General features: G+C 45.2%; 1 protein-coding gene across 1 annotated transcript in view; it reads right to left on the bottom strand.

Annotated features, from left to right (window-relative positions):
* Positions 1-12,473, bottom strand: part of LOC147451716 (Trimeric LpxA-like enzyme) — a 105,152-nt gene that overhangs the window by 68,479 nt on the left and 24,200 nt on the right. Inside the window, exons 2-3 of the mRNA XM_086517612.1 lie at positions 7,430-7,660; positions 6,920-7,243 (exon numbers count right to left, since the gene is read on the bottom strand). Coding sequence (XP_086373738.1) covers positions 6,920-7,243; positions 7,430-7,660 — 555 coding nt within the window. The remainder of the gene's footprint in view (positions 1-6,919; positions 7,244-7,429; positions 7,661-12,473) is intronic.

The following is a 12,473-nucleotide window of genomic DNA, read 5'->3' as shown; positions in this document are numbered from 1 at the left end:
GGGGACCTGACTTGTATGCCACATGGAGTTGCAGAGGGAGGGGGGAGTACAGTCGACTATATTCTGGGACCCAGGGAGGCTACACACCTTATCACATCCTTCACCATTCCACCCATACCCATCGGAGCCGACCACACATACCTCTCTTTCTCCATCACCGGAGATACCATCCCACACAGCTCCACAGCACACACTCCACACACCACCATCCATTTCACACATGAGCTAGCCTCCCTTTACTCGGCCGAGGTCGAGCATGGCCTATGCCTCCTCCACCCATCCACACCACTCTCAGTTCTCACATCACATATCTCTTCCGTTCTCCACACTTCAGCTATTAGCTCTTTTCCACACACCACTCACACAGGACGCACTCCCCCCCCCCCCCCCCCCCGGGACTATGCCTCAGAACCGCTGGTATGATGATGAGTGCAGAGAGCTATACCGACGCCTCCGTGCACGGCGAGCCTTAGGAGAGATCACAGAGAGAGAGGCCAGACGGCATATGAAGACGCTGACACGCCAAAAGCGGCGAGCATTCGAAGAGGCACAGGAGCTTGAGCTATACCGCCTATTCATGAGCATGGATAGCGCGACAGCATGGCGCACCCTGCGCGAGCCACGTCCGACTACAGCTATTGAGGATCCACAGATATGGCATGATTATGCAGAGCGACTTTATGAGGTGCCAGGGCAGCCTCCTATCCCACAGCCACACGAGCCACGCCCCACGTGCTCCTCCTCCTTTACAGCAGAGATGGTAGAGAGGGCCATACGCCGCATGCAGCACAGACGATCAGCTGACCATACTGGATTACAGAGTGAGCACATCATTTATGCGGCCTCCACTATAGCCCCGTTGATTGCACATGTCTTCAACCGGGCTATAGGGGAGGGCTTCCTAGAGGAGTGGACACAGCACACCATAGTGCCTATCCACAAATCTGGCGACACCCTGGACCCAGGGAACTACAGGACTATCATGATTGGCCACACGATGGCCAAGCTATATGGAGCAGTACTTGAGGCACAGCTCAGCTGCTACGCAGAGATCGAGGGTTTACGAGCTCCACGCCAGGCAGGTTTCAGACGAGCTTTCTCCACCACTGATCACATCTTCGTTCTGTGCTGCCTCATTGATGGGGCAAAGGCGCGGAAGAAGAGGCTTTACTGCTGCTTTGTGGATTTCCGCAAGGCCTTTGACACAGTCCCACGCGAGAGACTCTTCCAGTGCCTTCACAGCATTGGGGTACCAACAGAGATGATTTGGGCCATATATGCTCTCTACGAGAGGGTGACGGGTCGAGTTCGTTGCCCAGGCGGTTTTTCAGAGACCATTGCTAGCACCATTGGTGTTAAGCAAGGATGCCCACTCTCCCAGACACTCTTTGGGCTCTACATCGACGAGATCTCCGACTACATACAGCGAGCAGGAGGAGAGGGGAGCGACTTGGCAGGTACTCCGGTCCACATCATGTTATATGCTGATGATATTGTGTTGATTTCAGAGTCACCCGAGGGCTTGCAACGCCATCTTGAGGCCTTGGACGAATTCAGCACACACAGGGGGTTGACTGTGAACCTTGGCAAAACCAAGGTTATGATCTTTCACACATCCAGTGCAGTGAGGAGCGCTGCCACCTTCACAGCAGCAGGAGGACAGGTTGATGTAGTCACCTCCTATGTCTACCTTGGCATCACATTCACCAGCCTACCAAGACCCTTCACTATGAGGCAGGCCGCTGCTGACAGGCTCACCCGAGGATATGCAGCTCTGGCCATGCTAGAGCGGAGATGCCACCAGGCACACTTTCAGGAGCCCCGCACGAAGGGGTGGCTTTTCGACACCTTAGTCACCCCGGCCTTGATGTACTCGACGGCAGTATGGGCACCAAGATTGACAGCTGACCAGTGGACACAGCTTGAGAGGCCACAGGTATGTATGATCTCACGCTTGCTCCGCAGCAAGAAGACAGTGCCACATGACATTATTAGAGCCGAGCTCGCCACACCACCTATGGTTGTAGAGGCACTATTCCAGACAGTCTGCTTCATCCAGAGGATGAGAGAGCTACCTCCTGACAGACTTACTCGTAGAGCATTTGAGGCAGCTATACAGCTATCAGAGAGTGGGCATGAGAGAGCATGGTACTCACAGGTCAAAGCATGGTTTGAGGGACACGGTCTTGACATGGAGAGCCTACCACCATTCCAGTACGACCCCCACTCACCATATGTTCACCTCTCTCGCAGTGAGAGGAACTTGGTATTGAGACAGGATCTGTGGCAGCTATACACTAGGAGAGTCTGGGAGTCACCTGGCTTGGGGACGAGGATGTCAGATTACAGAGACCAGTTTCTCACCATATTGTTTGGGGGGTTCATACAGAGACCACGCTACATGGACACATATATGCCACATAGCTCACGGGTGGCGATTGGTCAGCTGAGAGTGGCTTCACACAGGTTAGAGATTGAGATCGGGAGACATACTGGTGTTCCCAGGGAGGAGCGAGTCTGCAGAGCCTGCACAGAGGAGGTGGAGAGTGAGGAGCACTTTGTATGTAGATGCAGAGCATACACTGAGATCAGAGGCAGGTATGAGGCCTTATTCAGAGGACAGCCCACTCTCCGAGAGATCATGGACTCTCGAGATCAGAGACAGCTCGGACGTTTCTTACTAGAGATACAGAGCCATCGGGACACACTACTACAGCCACACACAGCTACACAGACAAAGGGGAGACAATCGCAGCTCACAGACTTCTTTCAGAGGATTGCCGCCCCTCCCTCACCAGACACTCAGAGGGGAGTGACACTCCCACAGGCGGAGGTGAGCCGAGCTAGACGACGACCACGAGTCACAGGCTACAGGGGCGCGAGCTCCCACCACCGACAGATCGAGGAGATTCGAGCCCGGGAGCGCCGTGCCACTGAGGAGCGAGTGGCTCAGAAGAGGGCCGACCCGACAGCTTTCATCCGGGTAGCCTTGGCACCAGACCCGCCCATGTACCACATCTTACATCCCCCCATTAGTACAGGATGGAGCTAGATAGCTTGATGCATTCTCATGATTGTACTACCTTGAGCATATAGACATGCATATACCCCTAAAGATAGAGCTCCATCCCTCCTCAGATACTCCACTACCTACATTCAGTTCAGTTTTGTATCAGTTTTGTTTCATTTGTCTTTTCGATAGACGGATGACATACACACCATGTACATTTGATTTGTCTCATAGGCCGTTTTCGGCCTGACATAGACGTTAAAAATCTTTCTTTCTTTCTTTCTTCTTTCTCTCTCTCTCTCTCTCTCCAAGTTCCATTCAATTATTTGCAGTTTCTGTTCATGTGTTGCTATTAATTTCTCACTTGGAGTGTCCAAGCCTATATCAATGGTATCAGAGCTCATATGATTCTTCTTCTACGGAGGATCTGATCCTTTTCTACAGCACACATGGGTTCTCGCAAAGAATCCGACAAAGACAACACCGCTTCGACGATTAATCTGCAGAGAGATGAAGAAAAGCTAAATCCCAACAGGGAAACACACAAAATCAACGGAGATTTTGGCAAATTTTCCGAGTAGTCGAGAGATTTTGGTAAAATTCCGACAGGGAATTTCAACAGAATAAAGTACAAACATGCAAGTTGACGGGTGCATGAAAAGATTGATCAAGTACTCCAAGGATCCGAAATATGTGAATCACTTGAAGAATTACCCACTTGACGAGGTTCACACCAAATGGCAAGAGGCCGTCCATTTTCCTGATAAGTAGACAATGATACAAAAAGCAAAGCCGAATGTGGAAAAGTAGAAACTGTACTTGCAAACCGGCTCTTGAAAAGAAGACGGACCAACTGATGAAAAGCTTAAAGCAGTCTCAGAAGAAGAGTAAATCAACAAATTTTCCCAGTTATTTGGGTCGGACATCGACTTTTAGGTGGCTAGAACACAGTCTTCAAAAAGTTCCGACAATTCGTCGTCCTCTAGTTCCAATGAGGAAAAGAGAAAGCAGAAGAAGTGGAGAAAAAGCAAGAAAGCAGATCTAAGAAATAGTCTAGAAAGCACCAAAAGCAATCTAGCAATTCAGAGGAGGAGATCTCGTCCTTTTCTGATAGTTTAGACAATGAGAAAAAGAACAAGAAGATCAAGGAGTTCAAGGATGGGGGTCAAGCAATCAAGCTTGGCACATTTTGAAGATACAAGGACAAGCCCTTGAATTCATGTAGCAGTTTGACGCCGCCTTTTCGGGAGGTCGTTTCTTGGAACGCTCCAAGGTACAAAGGGCGGCATTGATGTTATTTGAAAGGAAACGCACATACATGGTGGTCTACTCTATTGTTGCACAGAGAAGCACCTAAGAAATGCGTAAAATTCAAGAAAATTTTCACTTCTACATGATTAATGGAAAAATATGATATCATCACCGCTTGGCATCATTTGAGAGAGAATAAGAAAGAAACTTTGGACAACTAGAGCGACAAGTTTTGAGATACTTTTTTGCCGGTGTCCTCGTTTCGGAGGATCACTTTGAAGGACCAGATTGAGCAGTTCTTGTTGTGAATTGCCAAAAGAGATTCGATGGTATTGTCTGCAAAAGAAGTCTTAACTCCATTCGAAGACTTATGGACAGGCCAAGGAAGGTTTTGGTATGCATACCAGCACATTGACCTATCCTACGGACGAGCCAATGTCCACCTCAACGGGGTAAAATTCTTCCAAAGAAAAGAAAGAACCAAGGGAGGCGGATAATAGTTCATCAGAGAATTCCGAAGAAGCAAGAGCCGAAGGCTCAATGCTGATGAACTAGTCTTCGGCATATACGAAAAAGAGCTTTTAGTTGTTCTACATGCCCTAGACACATGGAAGCACTATCTATTGGGGACTCCATTTATTTTGCGAACCGACCACCAAAGTCTCAAGTACTTCATGACGCAAACCAAGCTTTCCGACAAACAAATGAGGTGGGCAAATTTTCTTTCGCGAGTCTATTGCACACTTCTCTCATGAAGTAAAAGGAACCTGGAGTACACACTAAGCACTAATCTTGAGTTATCACCATAAATCACTTCCGCTGCACATTACACCTGTAGATACGGCCGAGACGCCTAAAGGGGTTAGGGTTCCAAAAACCTAACCCGACCAACTTGAAGAGCACTGGCCGAGGGGCCTAAACTCTAGAAATTCAGAAGCGAAGAGATAGCTACAGATTTCCGTACATCACGCTGACATGCTGACGTGTCTACTCATGTGTTGCAATTGATTTCTCGATTGGAGTATCAAGCCTATAACAGAATGTATGGTAACAACAAGGCTTTTGGTGCTTGCACAGAAATGCGATGCTTTTGATGAAATTAACCGTTGTATAAGCCTGCTCAATGAAAATGGTGACTAGATTGCTTGTGTAAACAAGACCTAAAATGGTTTCCCAACCAGGATGCACATTTAAGACAAACCAATCCCACACATACAAATTGAATGACAAGACTTTGTAAAAGCATAATAGGAAATTGACAATTTGAGTTCACTTCGGTAGCTAGCCATAATAGATCCAAGAATGGGAACACTAGCAGGAGTTTAACAATGGTACAGAATAGGCCCATGAAAGCCAACACTCACACTCACTTCACAAAAAAGCCAATGTATAGTGGAGAGCAGAGAAGCCATGCATAAAATTGCCCAATGGAATTACCATGATAGGAATGTTGTTGCTGTCTGCTAAATCTACAAAAAGCAGGCATATTGGTAGCAGCATGTTCTGCCTCTTAAGTACGGTAACAGCCCTAAATGTGCATAAAAAGACCCGCTGTCCTCAAAAGGGAAGCACAGAAGCTGAAAGTGCCCGAATGACCAATTTTTCAGAACTTTCTTCACGTATGGGTATAGTTCAGGACTTGCCTACACCAGTAAAAGGTGCCCACTTACACACACGTGAAAATGCACATAAAACATCCATGTGAAATCCAAAAACTGCCCAAGTTCTAAAATCATCTCCCATTTAAAATACTCTTGGACAGCTTTTTAGTAGATGGTTAAAGTCCATTAGCTCACTTCCAGCAGGTTACTTCACAACTGCTTTAACAGATATGGTTTTCAAGATTGTCACGCCTTCTTTTTGAAGTCATGTAAAGCAATGCCTGCAGACTTCCACGTCACTTTGTCTGGATGGATGCATGGCATAGACCTCTTAGGTCTTGGCGTTGGGCTCATTATAGCCAGGCTTTTCAATTTTCCCCCAGTTAGAGCAGAGGAAGACAAAGATTTCATGAACTTTAGTGCTGTGATTTTAAAATGCCGCAGACTACACGATGAGGAGAAGACAAAATGGCAAGAAAGCAAGAATGAGAAAACTACAAGAAGTATAGAGGAAGGAGATTTGTAACAAGTTCAACGACGCAAGGTCCCTTCTCCACACGCACACGCAGTCTACTCAGCATCTTTTCCTTCTGTCCCACTGTTGATCAAATTAAACTCCTGCAAAGGAACTATTTCTGCGACTAACAAAAATACTAAATTTTGCAACTGTGTCAACCCTCCTTGTCTTAGGTTTATTGTTTGACTCTTCAGCCTCAAAAGCGTAGACAATCTACCAGAGAAAAGACAAAAATATTCCTTAGAGGAGCACTGAAGAGAAGTAAATTTCTTAAATGAGTTGAGAATTCCTTTCTAGCTTTATAAGATGAATGAGCAGACCTGCGATCAACTTTCTCTTATTATTCATAAATGTTCTACCTGTGAGAAACAAACACAAAAGTGCAATATGCACAACTGTTTCTCAAAGTGGATTATGGTTGAGCAAAAATGTATAAAACAAATTTATGGAGCCTTTCAAATCCGCCTCAATTCAGCACCGAAATGAATTTCCCTGTTGACGGATTATCCCCTAAAAGAAAAAGGAAACGAGATGATATACCTGAAGATCAGTGCACAAACAGATTGAAGGCTTGTTCAGATAAAGTGCTTTGTCTACTGCAACCTGCCTCGTACGCTTAAGGTTGTTAGAAGACCCATCATCATAGCAAAGAAGCTCTTTTGTCAGCGGATCAATTGCTAGCAACAATTCATCATTTCCTAAACGAGTTTGATGTGTTGAAGGTGAGGACTGTGAGCGCTTCACTACCATAGTCATAACTGCTAGTTTATCGGATTTTCTCCTTTCCTTATGCTCTTGCAGGACCTCTTTCAGGGACATGTTGCTGACCGTATCACCACTCACAAGCACGAAATCTCCACGTACCTTGCATTGATAAAATGGAGGTAGAGTTATATTGAATTAATAAAAAAAGAACATTGTGGAAATGCTACAATGTGATATAATGCTGCTCAGTTATCAAGATGAAGACAACCTGGCATCCACATTCTCTACTTAACCTACACAATACACGTGTGTACACGTAAAAACTTTGAAGGCACAAGATAATACCACATTGCGTTGATCAATTAGTCGAAGAGCCTCACCCACACTCACACAATCATGAGACTCTATGGGTAAAACTTTGAAATTCGGTTGCGTCTGCCATGTCGAATTGGCAAGATAATTTGTGATTTGCTTGGCATGGGCGCAACAGAATACAAAAACCTCCTCTACACCAGCTGATGCCAACCACTCTAGTGTATAATCAATCATTGGTATATTTATGAGAGGTAAAAGAACCTGCAAGAGATTATATACAATTAATTAGAAAGTGCAACTTCCATTTGGAGAGACAATTTATGCCTCTAGACAAGAAGATTTCCAAAAAAAAATCCTTTTTAGCCAACTTCTGCATATGCTGAACTGGATTCAAAACTGAACAAAGAAGATTTTAAGTATCAACTGAAAAAAAAAGGTACAAGCAAGAATGCACCAAAGAAGTCACAGAGCATGCGTGCGTGCGCGCGCAGGGCACAAATTTCTACATTGGGCGATGTGCGGTGGTGTGATAGTGATCCAGGTCTGTGTTGTTCGCGCATGATTGTGTGACTTATTGTTAGTGACGTTGAGGGTGTCTGCCCTACTGTCAGAGTGAGTGTGAACTCCCTTTCTTGTGTGGCATACAGGTGTGGCACAGACCACGTTTAACTGTTCATTGTGGGCTGTCCCTGCCAGTGGTCCCTGAAATTCCTGCATGTGCACCAATAGGGAAGGGGCCCCTTATTCCTCTTTCGTGTGAATTGTTCAGCATCCTGAGCAGCTGAGTAAGGTTATGTACAGTTTCATCTCTGAGGTCTATAAAAAGGCTTTCTTGTGTAGACTTTGTTGGTCCTTGTGTTGCAGAACTAGCTTCTTTACTCATGTCAAAACAATTCAAGGAGATTCAGCTTGTTCCGTTTCCACAAACTTGGAAGCATTTTCTGCCTTCCTTGCACTTGGCTCCGTAAGGTGGATTGTACCCCCAAAATTTGATGCAAATACTACTCATTTTTATGTAATTTGAGATAGAATGAACCACCTCTTATCGAGATGATGATTTTTGAAAAGTTGAGACCCCGTGGATTAAAAAAAAGGCCATTCAACTTATGTGGGAAATGTTTTCACTTTTGTTCGCACTACTTTGGGCACACGCCAATAAAAGTCCACAGTCTAACTAGCATTTGCCCCCTTTTCCATACCAAAGCAAGAATTCCTGCATCCTCTCATTTATACGCATGCTCAAAAATTAAGCAAGTGGATACTGCTATGCAACTGCAAACAAATGTAAAAAAAGGCAAACTAAAACAGCCACAAGTAACATATGCTACGGGGATAAAACCAAAGCCAGGGTCTAGAGGGAAAGCAGTTGCAACAGTATTACAAAAAAGGAAATATGCCCAAAAACCCGTCAAAACTCATTCTTTGGCAGCGAGTCGAAAGTCGTTCCACCTGCTGCTGAGTAAAAAACTCTCATTCCAGCTTGTCACGATGATAAAGATGTTGCTAAAACACCAAACAAAGTCATCCTCCAGAAAAATCTGCTGATTGATGGTGTTTCTTCTCAAAAGAAGCTTAAACCTTCGAATAAAATCAAGGTATGATTGATGCTCATTTTCAAGATAATAGAGCTGAAGTTAATAAGTTACTTGCAATTATCCGTGCTCTTTCTAGTTAAAAGCATGATCTACTGGGTGCTGAATCGCTGCCAATTTTGGGGACCAAACAAATCATCAAAACATTCCCTATTTTCCCACATACACCAAGTTGTCCGATAAATCCGCTAATTTATGGGCGAATGTTATTGGCTTTCTCAACAAATGTCGGTGCAAGGTAACTAAACAGACTTGAGACACAACTTCAATATGTGAACATTTGTTACAAAGAACACCTACAAGAGACACGAGATGCGTAGTTCCTCTTGGAAATGTATTGGCCCCTTAAGGTAGGTGCCCTTGGTGGTATTTCATTAGTATATTAAGACGCAAGAAAGTACAAATGCTCCCTTCTTTGGAGAGACCACCTTTAAAATCTGAGTGGAGCTAGCACGATGACCTTGGTTTTATACATAGTTACAGGGAACGGCAATTTTCAGGTCTCCATTCCAACTTCCCATTCCAATCCCTTTTCCGTGTTTCAGTCATGAGTATCCGTAACAGGAAATGGCATTTCATGCCTATTGCCATTCCCCTTTCCCCGTTCCAGGTAACTATGGTTTTATAGCTTTTGTTGCTAGAAAGCAACTCACCAAAAGCAAAGATTTAAAAAATCCTATCCAATAGAAGCATTTGCGTGAAATCTACAATGTCAACAGCTTGTGTCCATATAGTCCATCCAATCCTGTCACGTCAACACAATCAATAACCGAACAGCCCCGGCCTCGTTTGTAGTTAGCATCGGCGTGGACTCGAGCATCCATACAGCTGACGCCACGTTAGCAATTGGTCAGGGACAAAATACCACACATATTGGCATACACAAGCCATCGCATATTGGTCTGACACTTCACATCCAACCCACCTAGATGTTTCCAATGCAATAGTCGAAACATAGAAAGAATGTTGCAGAAAATTCAACCGTCTTTAGAGGTGTCACCCTCATAGTCATTTGAATTTTTATTAGTTCACACTTGCAATAGATTTTGCATATACACATACACACACAACACTAAATGGTTTCTGGAAACCTACACATGGGTCCTTGGTATGTCCAGCACACATACCCTACTCAACCATGCCTCTCACACTATATAATGTGCGTACATCAATCTAGTGTTGACATTGTCACAACTCAGTGACGTGGCTGCCCAGTCCACACACACACACTCTGGCAAGGACTCCCCGGCTGGCGGACATTCCCAGAAAATCCGCTGGATGATGACATGGCTGCACCGTACGGACAGGCCCGCAAAGCGCAGAGCTGACACGTGGCAGCAGCTGTACGGAAATGCGCAATTTACGGCAGTTTTTGGCTGCTTTTGGGGCTACGCAAATCTGGCCTGCTTTTCTACGCAAAAGAGGAGAGAGAGAGAGAGAGAGAGAGAGAGAGAGAGAGAGAGAGAGAGAGAGAGAGAGAGAGAGAGGTAAAAGCTCTTCTTTATCTACTCAAAAGAGAGAGCTTGTGAGAGACAGAGAGCTTTTGCTTTATTTGGCAAGGCTTTTGATTTTGAAGCTTTTGAGCTCTGCTTTTAGCATCCCTTGTAAACCTTTATAAGAGTTGTTGGACTCTCACTTCTCAGAGCATCTGGACGCAAAGTCTGAGAGTGAGAGCCTCCCACTAACTTGTACTTTGAGTTGTAGATTAATATAAAAAGAAATACCGAAAGGGACGCCAGTCTTTGGGGCCAATATCTCTAGGCACGGAACTCCGCCGAGCCAGTGTCGAATCGATCGTGAACTGTGTACTGTCAGTGAATTCTTGTGGTGTCGCGGTAGATTCTTGACTTGGAGTGTCCAAGTCTGTTACAGTGGTATCAGAGCACGGCCGATTTCTCCTCTATGGGAAATCCGATCCTTTATACACGGCACTTATGGCTTCAGACATAGATCAGTCGACTTCCTCTGCATCCGAAGATGCGGGAAGAGATCACAACAAAGATTCACGCGAGAAGTACGGTCCGCCTCGGCCTACTCAAGCGGAGATCAAAGAGATGGAGCGTGATGATTGATCGGCGATGCAACAAAGATGATGCTAAATTTTGTGAATTATCCGAAATTTGCAAAATTTATGAGCCAGACCTCCTTCGACGAGGTGCATGCACAGTGGCGGCAGACCACAAAACCACCCCTCAAACCGGCCCTGAAGAAACCTCCTACTCCAAGGATGTATACAGAGCAAAAATTAGAAGAGGTAGTTGATGCACGAATTGCTGAACTTTTTGACGCGCAGAACAAAGCTTGTTACCATATACATGTGGTAGTGATGTGTGTGAACACACTAGGACCCCCGGGGCATTTTTTCCCTCTTTAGAAGGTTTTTCCCCCCGAGCATTGTATAACGCCCATCACTCTAGGGTTATCTATCTTTCCATTGCACACTAAGTAATACACTCACTATTGTGTGCCTTGAGCTTCCTTCGTCTTCTCCAAGCTGTGTGTTTCTCTGCAAGCCTAATTCCAACAATTGGTATCAGAGCAGGTTACGTCCTCTCGAGCTTAGTCGCCAGCTGCTCCAACACACGCTTGCTCACTTTCTCCGTTTACAGTGAGGTTTGGCAAGCGTTCGCAGGTCGACAAATATTTCGAGAAAGCTAGTAGAGCTTACTCTGCTCAGATTTTTGATTCGGGCTCATTTCGACTTCCGTTTCCACTACATGCAATCCTGCACAGCCAATTTCGTCATTTTGTGCAGAATTTCTGACAGTGCCGTTTTCTGCATAATAGGTGCCTTAGAGTCTTTTACGGTTTGTGCTATATAGCGCGCATTGTTCCCGCTCCGTTTCTCCTATTTTCGGACAGTTTTCACATCAGGTGAAGCATTTACCATGGCTGGCAACAACACAGACGTCTTCAAGATGTTTGTTGTTGAGGAAAGGTTGGATGGGGACAATTACCCTATGTGGGCTTATATGATGCAACACGTTCTGTCAAAGGGCGTCTGGAATATTGTGTAGGACATTGATGTACATCCTGGTTCTGAGGATGCAGACGATGTTGAGGATGTTGCAGGTCTTGCTGCAAGGATTGCTACTATTAGAGTTGTTTTGCCTACGGCAGAACAAGCTCGTTGGGATGTAAAGGATGCGCAAGCTCATGCATTGATTGTGTTGTTTGTGAAGCGCACCCATTGTTCCTCACATCCGTTCAACAAAATCTGCAAAACAGGCTTGGGATATTTTGGCTGGTCTTTATGCAAGTCGCAATGAGGCTAAAATTACTTTGCTGCGTAAAGAGCTGGAGTCTAAGATTATGCATGAGGAAGATGATATGGACACTTTCCTTGCTAGTGTCAAGGATATCAATGAGCAACTTATTTCTGCAAGTGAAGTCATTTCAAACAATTTCCTTGTGCAGACTGTTCTTGATGCCTTACCAGATTCTTACCAAACTTTTGCTAGTACTTGGAGACTTATGACTCA

This window comes from Adiantum capillus-veneris, chromosome 8 (genome assembly GCF_014529385.1).
Source record: "Adiantum capillus-veneris isolate H3 chromosome 8, ASM1452938v2, whole genome shotgun sequence".
Classification (NCBI taxonomy): Eukaryota; Viridiplantae; Streptophyta; class Polypodiopsida; order Polypodiales; family Pteridaceae; genus Adiantum; species Adiantum capillus-veneris.
This window is presented reverse-complemented; position numbering and strand designations above follow the sequence as displayed.